The 13,239-nt window shown below is 40.4% G+C and overlaps 2 protein-coding genes and 3 non-coding genes across 5 annotated transcripts; 2 read left to right on the forward strand and 3 right to left on the reverse strand.

The window, feature by feature from the left end:
• Positions 1-304: 304 nt before the first annotated feature.
• Positions 305-1,419, reverse strand: LOC120798943 (ubiquitin-like). The gene is given in 4 exon segments (XM_040143737.1): positions 305-412; positions 414-454; positions 565-642; positions 1,317-1,419. Coding segments are annotated over 4 exon segments (330 nt in total).
• Positions 1,420-2,067: 648 nt separating this feature from the next.
• On the reverse strand, positions 2,068-2,141 carry trnan-guu. Its single transcript has one exon. It is a non-coding gene; the product is annotated as a tRNA-Asn (tRNA).
• Positions 2,142-4,914: 2,773 nt separating this feature from the next.
• On the reverse strand, positions 4,915-13,022 carry LOC120799047 (ceramide synthase 2-like). The gene is made up of 11 exons (XM_040143888.1): positions 12,799-13,022; positions 11,982-12,152; positions 10,490-10,607; positions 9,801-9,919; positions 9,474-9,531; positions 9,226-9,276; positions 7,681-7,773; positions 7,257-7,385; positions 6,383-6,492; positions 6,092-6,245; positions 4,915-5,985 (listed from the first exon to the last, which is right to left on the reverse strand). The coding sequence occupies exons 2-11, from the start codon at positions 12,146-12,148 to the stop codon at positions 5,767-5,769; spliced, it is 1,218 nt and encodes a 405-aa protein (XP_039999822.1). The 5' UTR covers positions 12,149-12,152; positions 12,799-13,022; the 3' UTR covers positions 4,915-5,766.
• On the forward strand, positions 8,567-8,639 carry trnar-ccu. The gene has a single exon. It is a non-coding gene; the product is annotated as a tRNA-Arg (tRNA).
• trnam-cau lies at positions 8,643-8,714 on the forward strand. Its single transcript has one exon. It is a non-coding gene; the product is annotated as a tRNA-Met (tRNA).
• Positions 13,023-13,239: the final 217 nt, after the last annotated feature.

A 13,239-nucleotide genomic window follows, 5' to 3' on the forward strand; every position in this document is an offset into this window, starting at 1 on the left:
AAAGCAAGACAGATGTCTCCTCAATGAGCATCAGCTGCTTTTCTTTTCTTCCCTTTAACAAATCTATCCTGCAAACACCCCCCCCACCCCCCAAACAAACACACACCCACACAGTTGTAGGCTATTAATGACATCATAATGAAATGAAATGGTAAAAAAAACAAAAAAAACACGGTAGGAAATCTCTCTGTCTCTAGCAAGTGGAGATTTTGCATTTGATATATTTCATTGCCACAGAAACAGGCTTCTGCAGTAAAGGCCGATTGTCCTCTCCCTGCTCTCTCTGAGAATGAGTTCGATCCCACTAATATAACAGTGTGCTAAGTCTGCATTCATACTTGCGGCAGACCATCTTGTCACAGTTGTACTTTTTAGCCAGCTGTCTCAGGGATGGCTCAATGATGCCCCCCCCCCCCCAGACGCAGGACAAGGTGGAGGGTGGACTCTGAGGAAGGAGAGAAATGGGCAAATAACCATGATACAACAACGATGAAAATGGCTGTAGACAACAATACCTGATAACAGTAGTGATAGTTTAGCACTGTGGAAGTCTCATCCGCCCTTCTGTATAATCTGCCAACGTGCATCGATGCTCAAGCTGTTTTCCAGCGAAGACGAGACGCTGCTGATCAGAGCGGATACCTTGGGACAGAACAGTCACGAGTGTGAAAAAGCCTGGTCTTACTTTGAAAGTGAAAGACTTTCTGTTCAAATCAAGGCAACAGATTAGAAAACTGAGATTAATGCGGCTGCTCGGTTTAAAAATATGGCACAGCAGTATGTCAATGGAAAAAAATAATAGTAAATATGATGAGAAGTAAACTGAGTGTTTATTTAGCCATTTTCTAAAATATGGAGATGTCGAGAATTGTTGGAGTCAGTGAAGGCCTTCCCATTTGGCAAATTTAATTTTTCTAGAAATCTTTAAAGAGGCAGCAACACACAAAGTTTGGGTAGTTACACACCAGATTTTATCACATTAGATTTGACTGGAGGACAGGATACTAGACTGAATTGGAGACTGATATTCATCTCGTGCCATTAAGAGACAGAGATCTTGGCACAGTTAAATACAACAAGTCAACATCTTGTCCAGTCAGCGTATGTAACTGTAGAGATGATGGCAATGTATGCTCTGGGCCTGGTTATGGATAAGGAATTCATGAAGTTACACTGGGATTCGTGCTAATAGAACTATTGTGTGAAACTATCTCGCTGGTCATTCGCGAATATGTTAAATGTTACTAAAACTACAGAGGCTATCATAGAAGATACTTGTGTATTTTTTTTTCTCACGTGTTCACACTAAAGAGTACCTTCTTTTTCTCGGATTTTGGCTCTGATAGTCTGGATAGTGTCACTTGGCTCCACCTCAGGGTAAATGCTTTTACCTGCCAGTGTTTTCCCAAAAACCTGCATCGCTGCTTAGTAAAAAGAAGACGTAAACTATGTCGGTCAGACTAGGATGGGCCAGCCAACATAAATGTCACGCTATAAGCCAACTGAGACAAAACTGCTAAGACTGTTCCCGTACCTTTGATAATAAGCTGCTTCCTCATTCTTAGAAATAACTATCCAGGTACCTGTGGTTGCCATATATCACTGTTTTCAGCGGGGCTTTTTAAACAGCTTATTTGACACTGCTGACAGTGACAGTGCTGACAAATCACAACCACAACATTATACATACTTAACATACAAGAAATGATAATAATAAGAGCTCAAAATTGTATACACGTTATAAACTACTTATAACTAATATTATAGTGCTTTTCCGAAAATCAAACGAAATAAATGATCGTTTTAGAAGTTAAACATGAAACCGATGAGGCCAGTGCTGTGCTTAGGAAGGGAAACAAGCTCATCCAGTTTGCGTGTTTTGTTTTATCTGCTCCGCTGGCACATCTGCACAGAAGGAGGATTGGTGTCATCGCAGGTGCGGAAATGGGCGTAGATTCAGTGGCCGAGACGATCTTATGATCTGATTTGTTTAGACAATTCAAGTAAAGATGGTTGCGTTCAGAATAATAATTAATTTAAAAAACAAAAAAAAACCATAATGTTGGTCGTCCCTGGGTGGGCTCGAACCACCAACCTTTCGGTTAACAGCCGAACGCGCTAACCGATTGCGCCACAGAGACAACTATAACAACATGGTGCTACAATTTAGTTAAATAGTATCCATAGCTCATTTCAAGACGGGTTTCGGCCGTCATCGCGTCAACCGCCGGTGCAGGTAACGCTCCCGTGTGGCAGCTACACTACGCGAGTAGCGTTACAAAGCTACACGCGAGGACGTGCATTTATTTTTGCACCGCTAGGGTGTGAAACCCCGACCGTAGAAGTTTAAAAGGTGGACCGGTACAAGACAAAGTAAGGGCTAACAAAAAGCAGGACAAACTGGGGTAGAGGGCAAGTATCGTAATATATATGACCTAATGCCAACGTTAAACGGTGAGGTCGTTAAATCTAAACGGACTGTCGAGAAACAGCCTGCGTTTAACTCCTGTTCAGTTAAAGCTGATATGATCCGTATTTGACGCAAGCAGGATGAGTGAATGTTAACTGAAAATACTTATTATAAAAATAAAAATACAACCCATAAAGAAATAAAGATAAAACCATGATCGACTCACAAAATGTTTCACATTTGAAACTACAATTGACACAGTTGTGGTTCGACTTTGGCATTGGCACCTTAACAACTAGTGAAACCAGCCAAACCACGTTCAAAAGCGCGAACAAAGAATACATTTCAATTTGTTTCACAACACTTCCAAATAAAACCAACAACATATGTTATAAACTAACTGTTGACGAAGAAGCCAGCAAATGAAATCCTCAGATCGCTGCATCTCTCAGGACCGGACACGTTACGTAAAGCGGCGGGATCCGTGTTTCATCCGTTCATTCAATTATTTCATTCAAGCTGAAAAACAAACAAAAAAAAAAAAAGAAAAAGGAAAAACACGTTAGAATCTAATAAACGCACGCACACACACACACACACACACACACACACACACACACACACACACACACACACACAAAGAACTGAAACAAACAAACAAGAAGTCTTACTCCTGTTTGTCTGTTTTGTGGATTTCATACTTTTATTCACGTGACTGCTGCACACACCTGGCCGGACATTAACTCTTACTATCCGGTTCATTAGTGGTTCAAAACAGATTGAAGGACTTCTATGAAATGGAAGAAATGGGGGGGGGGGGGTCTACAAACAGGAGGTACGGACATAAGCGTTTGAAAAAAGGGGGCACACACTGTGTCTTAGTTCCACGAAACAAAGAAGTGACTGTTGATGTTGTGTCATAGTGCAACTCTGTCACTATGAATCTTATTACAGACTCACCTGTTGTTGTTCTTTATTTTTTCTTTGTTTTTCCTCTTTTTTGTTTGCTTTGGTTTTTTTGTAAGATCATTTTTGCAAAAACGTTGTGCGTGAGTCAAAAGAAATAAATAACCATTAAGAAAAAAGTCAAGCATCACATTAGTAGCCTGTTTGAGGGGAATGAGAGTTTTTTTTTTTTTAATGTAGCTTATGTGTGATGTCTGTATGTAATGTAGTGACATTTAGTTATGTAGTCTTATTAACTAACTTCAGATATTTGCTTATTCCAAGGGGACTTCCTTGCTAAAGTAATTCCCATACATACACAACTATTACTTGCAATAGTAATTTCCGTAATTCCTTCTAGTGTTGATCTGCTGCCTATTTAACCCCCTCCACCACTGATGAAGGTGAGGATGAGCAGCAGTCGGGTCATTTTGGTAGCGTGATGAGGGACCCAGGGCGCCACGAACAGAAAGCTGACAGGCTACGTTTCGGAAGGACATCCGGGGCTGGTCTCTGGAGTCTCTCACCTCAAGTCAACCAGTTACTGATGAAGCGGCTCTGATGACTTGTGGCCACTAGATGTCGCTGTGGGACGCGAGCGTGTCAAATCAAAGGCCACATGGGAGCATCAAGAGCGTTATTGTCTCCTCTTAATCTATACTTAAAAATGTTCTTTTGCCCAACCTGCATCGTAGCACACCACGGGTTGACTGTCTGAACTCCCAAGCTTAAGAGCACTTCAACACAAGATTTCACCTGTGCGGTTTAATTCAGGCAACACTGCCTAAACAGGAAACTCTGTTTATGTGAGTTTAATAATGCACCTGGTCACTTCTGTGTTCCTAACAGGCGTCAGCCCACCGGTCATGGCAGATGAACCTGACAGTGAAGGTTATAACGGCCGATAGTCAGTGCTATTTCCTTTTCCTTTGACTTTGCAGGTCGGGCTGCGCATGCAGAGAGAGAGAACAACACACACACACACACACACACACAACAGAAATAAGATTTGTTTTTTGGTTTCTGTTTTCTTGGTACTTAGATTACCTATTTAAAGATAAATATGGGAAAACACACAATAATTTCCCCTTTCTTAAAGACTACAAAAAACATTATTATGTCATTTTTTTAGTTTTCCAGATCAAATGAAAGAATTAAATGAACAGATGAAACACAGACCCAGCGGTTCCTCTCTATTCACGTTATGATGGTATATTTCATCGAACAAAGAGTGCCTATATGTAACTAGCCCCGCGGCACTACCTCCATCACAACATCTCTGGGGTACAGGTGAACAATAAAGCTTTCAGCCTATTAATGTCAATACTGGTAACCTCTGAGATTCATACACGCATTCAATACTGGGTTGACTGTTTGTCTGCGGTCAATACTTGCTCTGCTTTGTGTTATAAACAGCCAAAAGGTAAAGCCAGAACTAAATATAACACGTGAAATACAAGAGGCTGTAATTATAATGGTATAGCTTTTATTCACTAGTTGCAAATTGACACTTTCAAACTTGTCTAATGATGGACTGTGCACGTATGATTTGAAGTAGAGTGGTGAATGAAATACTAATTCCACTGAATCACAAATAAAAACTGTTTCATGTCTCAAAGCATTGCAAGAGACAGATATAGAAAGAATGAAATGATGACTTTATTTCCAGCATTTCAATGTCTACTGCATGTTATGTAGCAATTTTATCATTTTACAAGATTAAACAAATACTTCTGTCTAAGCTGCTAGTTACTTAAGTAAACTACAGCTTTAGTTTTTTAGTTATTGTTATGTCCTAGTTACAATCCCTTTTTTAGATTTCACATATCTGCTTTGTGAACTTGCTAAATGAAAATAGTGTAAAAACAGTCTGCAGTGTCAACCACAATGAACATCCATAGGCACTGAACACTTTGAACCCTCCCTGAATCCCAGAAAGACTACCATCCCTGTCCACTGGAAAGTGGATTTAAAAGGATTATAATGTCAGTCTTACTACCATTGAACACTGACTTGTGCACGGTGGCTCTCCAACAGCTGCAGCAGCCCCGGCGGTCTAATAGATCAGGCACTGGCCTCCTATGCCAGGGGATGTGGATTTGAGTCCTATCTGGAGTGTGTAGCAGAGTGATGCAGCGGAAGCGTGCTGGCCCCATAACCCAGAAATTGCTGAATCAAAACCATCCTCTGCTATGTCAGCACTTTTACAAAGATTAACAATTAGACTGTCGCCCCTTTACTTGTGTAATGACACTCTCAATTAAAGTGAATCACAGTCCCATCAGCATGAAGGCCTTGTAGTGTAGAGGGTGATGAATCATGTCCATCTTATGTCATTTGATATACAAACCATATGGCTGTTTTAACCTTGAGATAGCAAAACCGGAGCGAAATGTTAAAACATCGAGTCTCTACTGAGCTTTACGCATTATGTCAGCTACAGATGCCCTGTGGTTGGTCAAGTTATTTAGGACACAACTGTTGGTCAGCATAGACAGTTTAGAGTTCAGGGTGTCTTTACTTCTCTCCCAACAATAATCTCCCCCTTGATCCGCATTTTCCTCTCCTCCTTTATCCTCCTCTTCTTCTTCAACTTCGCTCTCTTCATCACTGCGTTCATCTTTTTCCAGCTGAGGGCAGAAGCAGATGCAAGGTTTAACATGTATGACAGAGCTGAGGATCTAGTGTAATCTGGGATGTTAAATATAAATTAGAAACTGACTCCCTGATTCTAACCTTTCCTTTAAGGAACTTATAGACCATGCGTAAGATTAGGCCAGCCCAGAAGATGTGAAGAGCCTGCAGCACCATCAGAAGGATGTTGAAAAAGTAGTAGCCGGCAAAGGGCTCGAAGACCTCCATGGAGAGCACCAGGGTGGTATGGATTATTCTGTAAGTAATTAAATAATCAGAGTCAAGTGGAAAAAAAGTGTTTCTGACTAAAGCCTTACAAGTCACCCATTGTGAATTAAGTAGTTAAGCCACTAATTGACAAAAATGGAAAAACATCTCCAGAGAAAAACTTACTTGCTGGGGAAAATTACCAGTCGAGTCACAAGGAAGACCACAGCAAACACAACAAAGAGTGTGTCGCACGTTTTCCTCCAGCCTGTTCCGTAGTTGAACATCTTGGCTGACTGCAACAATATTAATGATTGACTTAATCAAACAAACAATACACAACACGTGCAGTGGCCTCACCACGCTGAGCAAAACATCAGTTGAAGCAGTATGCAAAATGTGTTACTGAGCCAAGACGGGATTCAGATAATAGATAAACAGGGAAACATGTCTTCAACAACAGCATGCGTGCTTAACATCAGTTCAGGTATGATGGCAATGAGTCTGTGTCATAAGCATACAGCCAGACAATACCGAACAAGCCTATGCATAAGTACTATGTCTTTGTGTTGTTTCCTTTCACACACACACAATGTTGGTATAAATATTTTTTAATTCTTTTCTCACGTACTGTCATTTGTTTTGCACAGGTAAACAACGGTCAGCTCAGGCTTCTAAAGTGCTTTTAGTTGTCCGGAGTCAGTCCCAGGATCTTCCTGCTCAAAGAAGTTCCGTTTCCTGCAGGCTACTACAGAGATCTCAGAGTAGATACTCATTATCTTAGAACAGCCCCCAGTGCAGTGTGAACCTCTGAGTGCAGCTTACAACATTCAGACAGCCAGCTTTTCTCTCTTTGGCGTGGCTGCGCTTCGTCAGATAAATGGCCATTGAGGAGATGAATCCATGGTGAAATGCTCTGAAGAGACTCATTTTATTTGTGGGGTCCCGTGTGTCTGTTGAGCTATGGCTCTAGAGTCTGAATAATTGACACAGGACTCTCAAGGTGCAAGTCGTTCTTTTGAGTCCAGCCACAGTTACATTCAAGTGGTATGCGAGTTACCTCAAGAAGGATGTCAGAGGAGTCATGAAGCAGCATGACCAAAGTGCCGATGCGAATGTAGTTGGCACAGTAGGAGAAACTCAGCAGGAAGATGGTGGCCAAATGGTGAATCACCTGTTCTTTAAAATCCTGGCAAAGCAAACATGTGTAGAGTCTCTAGTCAGTACAACAAAATGACCTTCACAGAATCATTTAAATTTCTCCACTTATAGTCGCTTGTTAACCACGTGTTAATAAGTGACTACAGCAAAGTCAAGTTTCTCACTGAAGTGAAAGTGAGATCAGTGCAAACTGTCAAGTATCAAATCTGATCTCCTTAACATCTTCATTTGCGTACTTCTCTAAAGGACAAATGTGTTGTGAACCAGAAGGGAAACGGTTGTGTTAGATTTATGAATGAATGAATGAACGTTGACGTGCTCACCTTCCTCTTGATGTCAACAGAGATCCGGAGCAGCAGAGAGCCATAAAAACCCAGCTCCAGCATGTAGTACCAGTAATGAGCTCTCTCCATGGGCTGTGGAGGAAGCATTACTCAAAAGTCAAGGAAAGGTGATTCAAAAACCCCTGAACAATTTACGTGTGGCGCACAAATGGAGCCATATCAGCCAACACTGATTAACAACTGGATAGTCTGAAGCAATCTTACCGAATAAAACCGAAAGTGTTGATTAGAAATTGCAGTTTGTAGCTGTAGTTCATCTTTTCAGTTATAATTTGTATCATCAAATTTTGTTTACAAAGTACTTTGTTTTTTAAGAAAAGGTATATAGAAGGATTGGTCGGGATATATATATTTGACGTTAAGTTGAAATGATTAGTTGAATAACTGATGAGTCAAAAGACAGAAAATTAATCATCAAGTATTTTTATAATTAATCATTTTTTAGTCAAAGAGGTATACATGTACTGGTTCTAGTCTCTTAAATATGGATATTTACTGGTTTTGATAGTCTTCTGCGATAGTAAACTGGTAGACTATTTTTGGATTTTGGACTTTTGGTTGGACGCAACAAGACATTTGAACACGTCTATGTGGGCTTTGTGATACTGTAACAGGCATTTGTTTGTCCTGACATTTGATAGACCAAACAATTATTCTGCAGTGTAGGCCACAATGAACAACATGGGGCAGGCGAAGAGTGTCTCATTTTCCACTGAAGATTATTTCCTGTTTTATTTCACACAAAGACTACCATCCCTGTTCATAGAAAATGAACATAAAATAAACCTAAAACAGATTATAGTGCCAGAGTTACTCCTGCTGAACACTCAGTTCTAGATTGGGGGGGGGGACAGTACCTGCAGCAGCCCCAGTGGCCTAATGGATAAGGCACTGGCCTCCTAAGCCAGGGATTGTGGGTTCAAGTCCCATCTGGGGTGTGTAGCAGAGTGGCGCAGCGGAAGCGTGCTGGGCCCATAACCCAGAGGTCGATGGATCGAAACCATCCTCTGCTATGTAAATTTTTAATCCTTTCTGCTTTGGGAAACTGGAGTTTTTCACTTTTCTCTGATGTTTTATATATATAAAACATAAACACATAAATATGATTTTTCATTCCTTCTAAAGCATGGCATTCCTGATAATGTCCCTCAATTAGTTTTTCCTCAAATCCCTCAAATTTATCCAGAAGACAAGTAATTGAATTTAAATTAAAGCTAAAAAGGCTATTCATTGCCCTCTTTGACATGAATGAGGAAACAAATCAGTTCACCCTATTGTGCTTGTTTTATATTTCCCTATTTAAAACAAATTTGATCTGCTTCCTCCAAACTCAGTTTTCAGTCAGACTATAAATATACAGATCATCCATACAGAGGACACAATCAAAAACTTCCTCATAAAACATGAGGCTTTCCTCATTGTTGTGGCTGCATGTGTATGACTGTTGTTTTGTTTTGCCTCACTTCACTTTCCTGACCATTCAAACGGGCAAACTCTGTGAGATGATGTAAGCAGTGTTTTCACCTGTATTGGATACCGCCTCCAACATTCCCTGTGGTCCCAGAACCAGGGTCTCTGTAGAGAAAAGAAGAGGAAAAATTCATGATGAAACCTGTCCTAGTAGAAAGAACAGAAATGACATTAATGTTTGGATTATATTTACTAGCTTTGATTCATTTAAAATTGATGGGTTGGTTTTTTTTTTTTAGCAAAAACAGTAGTATTTTGTTACTACATTATTGCTGTAAAACGTGTTCAAAACTCATACTCACATCGATCAAGCAGGCCAGTCCAGCCATGAAAGCTGTGAGGTAGAAAAAGAACCTCCAACTGCAAAATAACCCAACACATAAGATCAGAAACTTTGAACATCGAAAGGAAAGACACTTTAAAAATGTAAACAAGTCTTCAAATGAATCAACAGAGCTTGGAAGAGTGTCCAGTGGTAAGCCTTGCAAACTCAGTCAGGTTCTCAAGGCTTTCTCCCACAGCTGTCTCTGGATCTTGCACTGCACTGCAGTGGGTGGTGAAGGAAGTGTTCACGAGGGAAGTCATCTGTGAACTGAACAATGAAAAGGCTGTGGAAAGAAAGCACTTACGCAGCTTCGCCAAACTTCTTGGTTTGACAGGGCCTGTCTTGGTTCCTGCGACGACGGAACCAGGTCTCAATCTGCCTCTGGGTTTTGCCGCACAGCGACATCAAACTAACAATTTCACTCTGAAACAACAACGCAGGAGAGAAATAGATTCTTTCAGCAGATCATCTCAACTTCATCATCTACTAAATGGACATAGGTGTTCAGTTACTCCCAATGCATTGCCCTGTGTCTGATACATTGTTATATCTTACATAATTAAGTTCTTAATACTGATGCATGAGGATGTAAGTAGCATTTTACAGTTTTAGCTGGTCAGGGTGGACCCTCCAGAGGGTCACAACATAATTCTGTGGGTTCACGAAATGATTAATAGGGTAGGAGAGAAGAAAAACACAAATTTACACAAATTTGTATTCATTTGTTTGACTTTTTCTGATATATCAATGTAATTTTGTTACATTAATTACATTTTTTTTAACAAAATCATCTGAGAAGTTTAGAGGTGAAATGTCTATTTTGTGGAACTGCTAACAATTCAGACATCTGAACTGTGATAAAGGGCCTCAACTAGACGCTGAGTTTTTGCAAGGGGTCACAAGACAAAGAGGTCGGGAACCACTGATTTCATCTTTCAACAGTACACTGCAGTTTATTATCTTATCATATTGTTCTTAATTAAACAGACTAACCTGTGTCGGCTGTCTGCTCCCTTGGGTGTAAAACGACTCCAGCTTTGGGGAGGGGGCAGCAGTCACTTGCAATCTATCCTTCACTCCCAAACATCTGCCCATGGGTGGGGCAAAAAACCTGGGGGCAAGGAAAACAAAGGGCAGTTTACACAAAAGATGATATAACACTCACTGTGGGATTATCAAGGCGCTTGCAGCGCAGTAACCTACTGTAAATAATAAGCCATCCAACAGTCAGTCAAATGCAAACATTTAGAACTCTAAACAAGTGTGTGTTCATGTAATGTATTCGAATCTATATCTATAATGAATATAACCAAGCATAATGTGAAAATAATATAGATATAATATGAACGGTATATATAGTCAAATCTACTCTACTAATATGTGATATACAGGTTTAGATAACACATATAGATATGTCACTGTCCTGTGAAAACCAAACCATGTATCTCCAAATTTTGGTGATTTTGAATTTTTCAGATAAACTGACGCACTGGGTTGCGAAAAATTCTCATACCTTATATGTTAGATAAAACCATCTTTATAAAAAACCTGCTAAAAAAGAAAACAATGCTGTTTTTCTTAGTTCATGAGAAGCTGACATTTTGGAGATGTGTGGTTTTCACAGGACAGCAATATGAGATAATAGAATACACCAGAATAAAGTAGCTTAGTGTAAGAATGACATGAGACTTTAACTGGGTTTAAGGAGCCATTTTATTCTACTGACTTCAATCCTGTGAATGCAACAACAGCGAACACACTGGGGATGTAACCAACAGGTCAAAAACCCTTAGGACAACCTGTGTGTGTGGGTGTGTGTGTGTGTGGGGGGGGCTTTTTATGCACTCTTAACCCCACTGCTCTCCTCACTTAACTCTCCTCTAATCAGGGTGTCTCTTATAAATGGGTCTCTGTCTCATTAGACTTTGGAAAATAAAGTTCAAACTAAAATTCATCAGGTGAGGAAAAAACATTCCATGCAAACAGGATTTGGTCTATGGCTATGATTTAAAATAACCACTGAAAATCCTCACTTTACACAACAAGACTCCTAATTCTGTCCTTTCCCTCTCTTCCTCTGACATTCTCTCTCCTCCTAGTCCCCAGAGGCTTTTTTTCCTGATGATAACAATGCCTGCTCTGCCAAAACACCTGCTCACTGCCCCACAGCTCATATATCCTCTTACACAATACAATTACTTCTGTGGATACTGGAGGCTTTGGTCATAATCAGGAAATGCTGCATGACACTTTGGAGCCAATCCGAATAATACTGGCTTTTTCAATTGTGACACAAAACCTCAGATGATTGTGTTTCTTGACTGAAGGATGTAAGTATTATTTCAGGTTAGCCAGGACAAATTGTTTCACTTTCAAAGCCACGCACTCCTCTACAGACAGGACAATGGCCCTTCCTGTAGAGCCTACAATATCCCAAACACATCACACACATCTTCACAGAACAAAGAGATCAGGTGTGTTGTACCTCTCGAACACGTAGCGTAGGGTGACAAAGCCCAGTGCCAGGGGCAGAGATATGAGGAGGTCCAGAGGTTGCGGTCGGTCAGAGTCCTCCAGCTGTTCCATGTCTTTCCAGGTCACACCTGGAGGGAGCCAGTAGTCCTGCCTCCACACGTCAGGTAGCAGGGCCATTTTGCTGTGGATGGGCAGGGAGAGGTGAAGAAGAAAAAGTAAACATGCTGAAGATGATCTTTGAAACAAAGGTTTCCACATATTTAAGCCTCAGACCACCCCGATATAATTTCGTCTGGGTAAACCCAATCTGAGAGGTCTGAAACTTGGATATGATGCGGTACAGAAGAGGCCTCTGATTCTCTTGTTTTTAGGTGTGTGTGTGTCGGTGTGTGTGTTAGAAGGTAGGTAGCGTGGCATGTGAGAGAGAGAGAAAAAGTAGATTACTATGTTGACATATCATAGACATCTTGAGAGCTTCTGGAGAGCAAATATTAATACTATCATTTATATTTATATACTATGGCCTTAACAATCCATTCAACTGAACATCCATTAGTGATATTAATCTGCAAATAAAACCATAAAACAACCAAAAGTTTAGTTCCCAAAGCTGTGAAACAAAAAGGCATAAACTCAACTAGAGAGTACCAAAAACATATTGCACAAGTCTATACAGGAATATAGAATATTAAATATCTTATTTATGTTAACCAGACTGAATACAAATGGTGCATTGCAGCGAGAAGTACAGTATATTCATGTTCACATTGAAACACCAAGTTGTAGATAAAGTGTTGAAAGAAATGGGCTACAGAGTAAAAACTCACCTGTCAGCAGCTCTATGGAAATTAAGTACTGATCAGTCCCGGAGTCAGAAGAACAAAATCCACCTTTAACTGTGAATTTGTTTAAACCTTGTTTGGTTAAGGATACACCTCGGTCCCACTGAATCCCAACGACGACACCAGAGAAGAGGGCCGTTCAGGCATCACGGTCCAGGCGTCAGGTTAGGCACGACAACAGGAAAGCGAAGCTACAACTGTCAAAATAATAGCCCATGGTGTCGGCGGTGTTTGATTTGAGGCACCTCAATGACGACCCCTTTGCAAAGACAGCTCTCTGTTTTTATTTTCCAACAGGCACATCACAAACAGAAATGAAATGTAAGGTTACTGAGTACGAGGCACGGTCGTAAATATATTTACCAACTACATTAGTGGAGTACTTCCGACCTTCTAAAAAATTTTTTTTAATCAATTTTAACCCAT

The sequence above is a fragment of the Xiphias gladius genome, chromosome 14 (assembly GCF_016859285.1).
Source record: "Xiphias gladius isolate SHS-SW01 ecotype Sanya breed wild chromosome 14, ASM1685928v1, whole genome shotgun sequence".
Classification (NCBI taxonomy): domain Eukaryota; kingdom Metazoa; phylum Chordata; class Actinopteri; order Istiophoriformes; family Xiphiidae; genus Xiphias; species Xiphias gladius.

What these genes read in the sequence shown, in the direction of transcription:
- LOC120799047 (XM_040143888.1), bottom strand. Translation starts at nt 12,148, where the DNA reads ATGGCCCTGCTACCTGACGTGTGGAGGCAGGACTACTGGCTCCCTCCA. An exon ending in GACTGGCCTGCTTGATCGAT is followed by an intron (nt 9,277 to 9,473) that starts GTGAGTATGAGT and finishes TTTTCTCTACAG; the next exon opens with AGACCCTGGTTCTGGGACCA. An exon ending in CTGGTAATTTTCCCCAGCAA is followed by an intron (nt 6,246 to 6,382) that starts GTAAGTTTTTCT and finishes AATTACTTACAG; the next exon opens with AATAATCCATACCACCCTGG.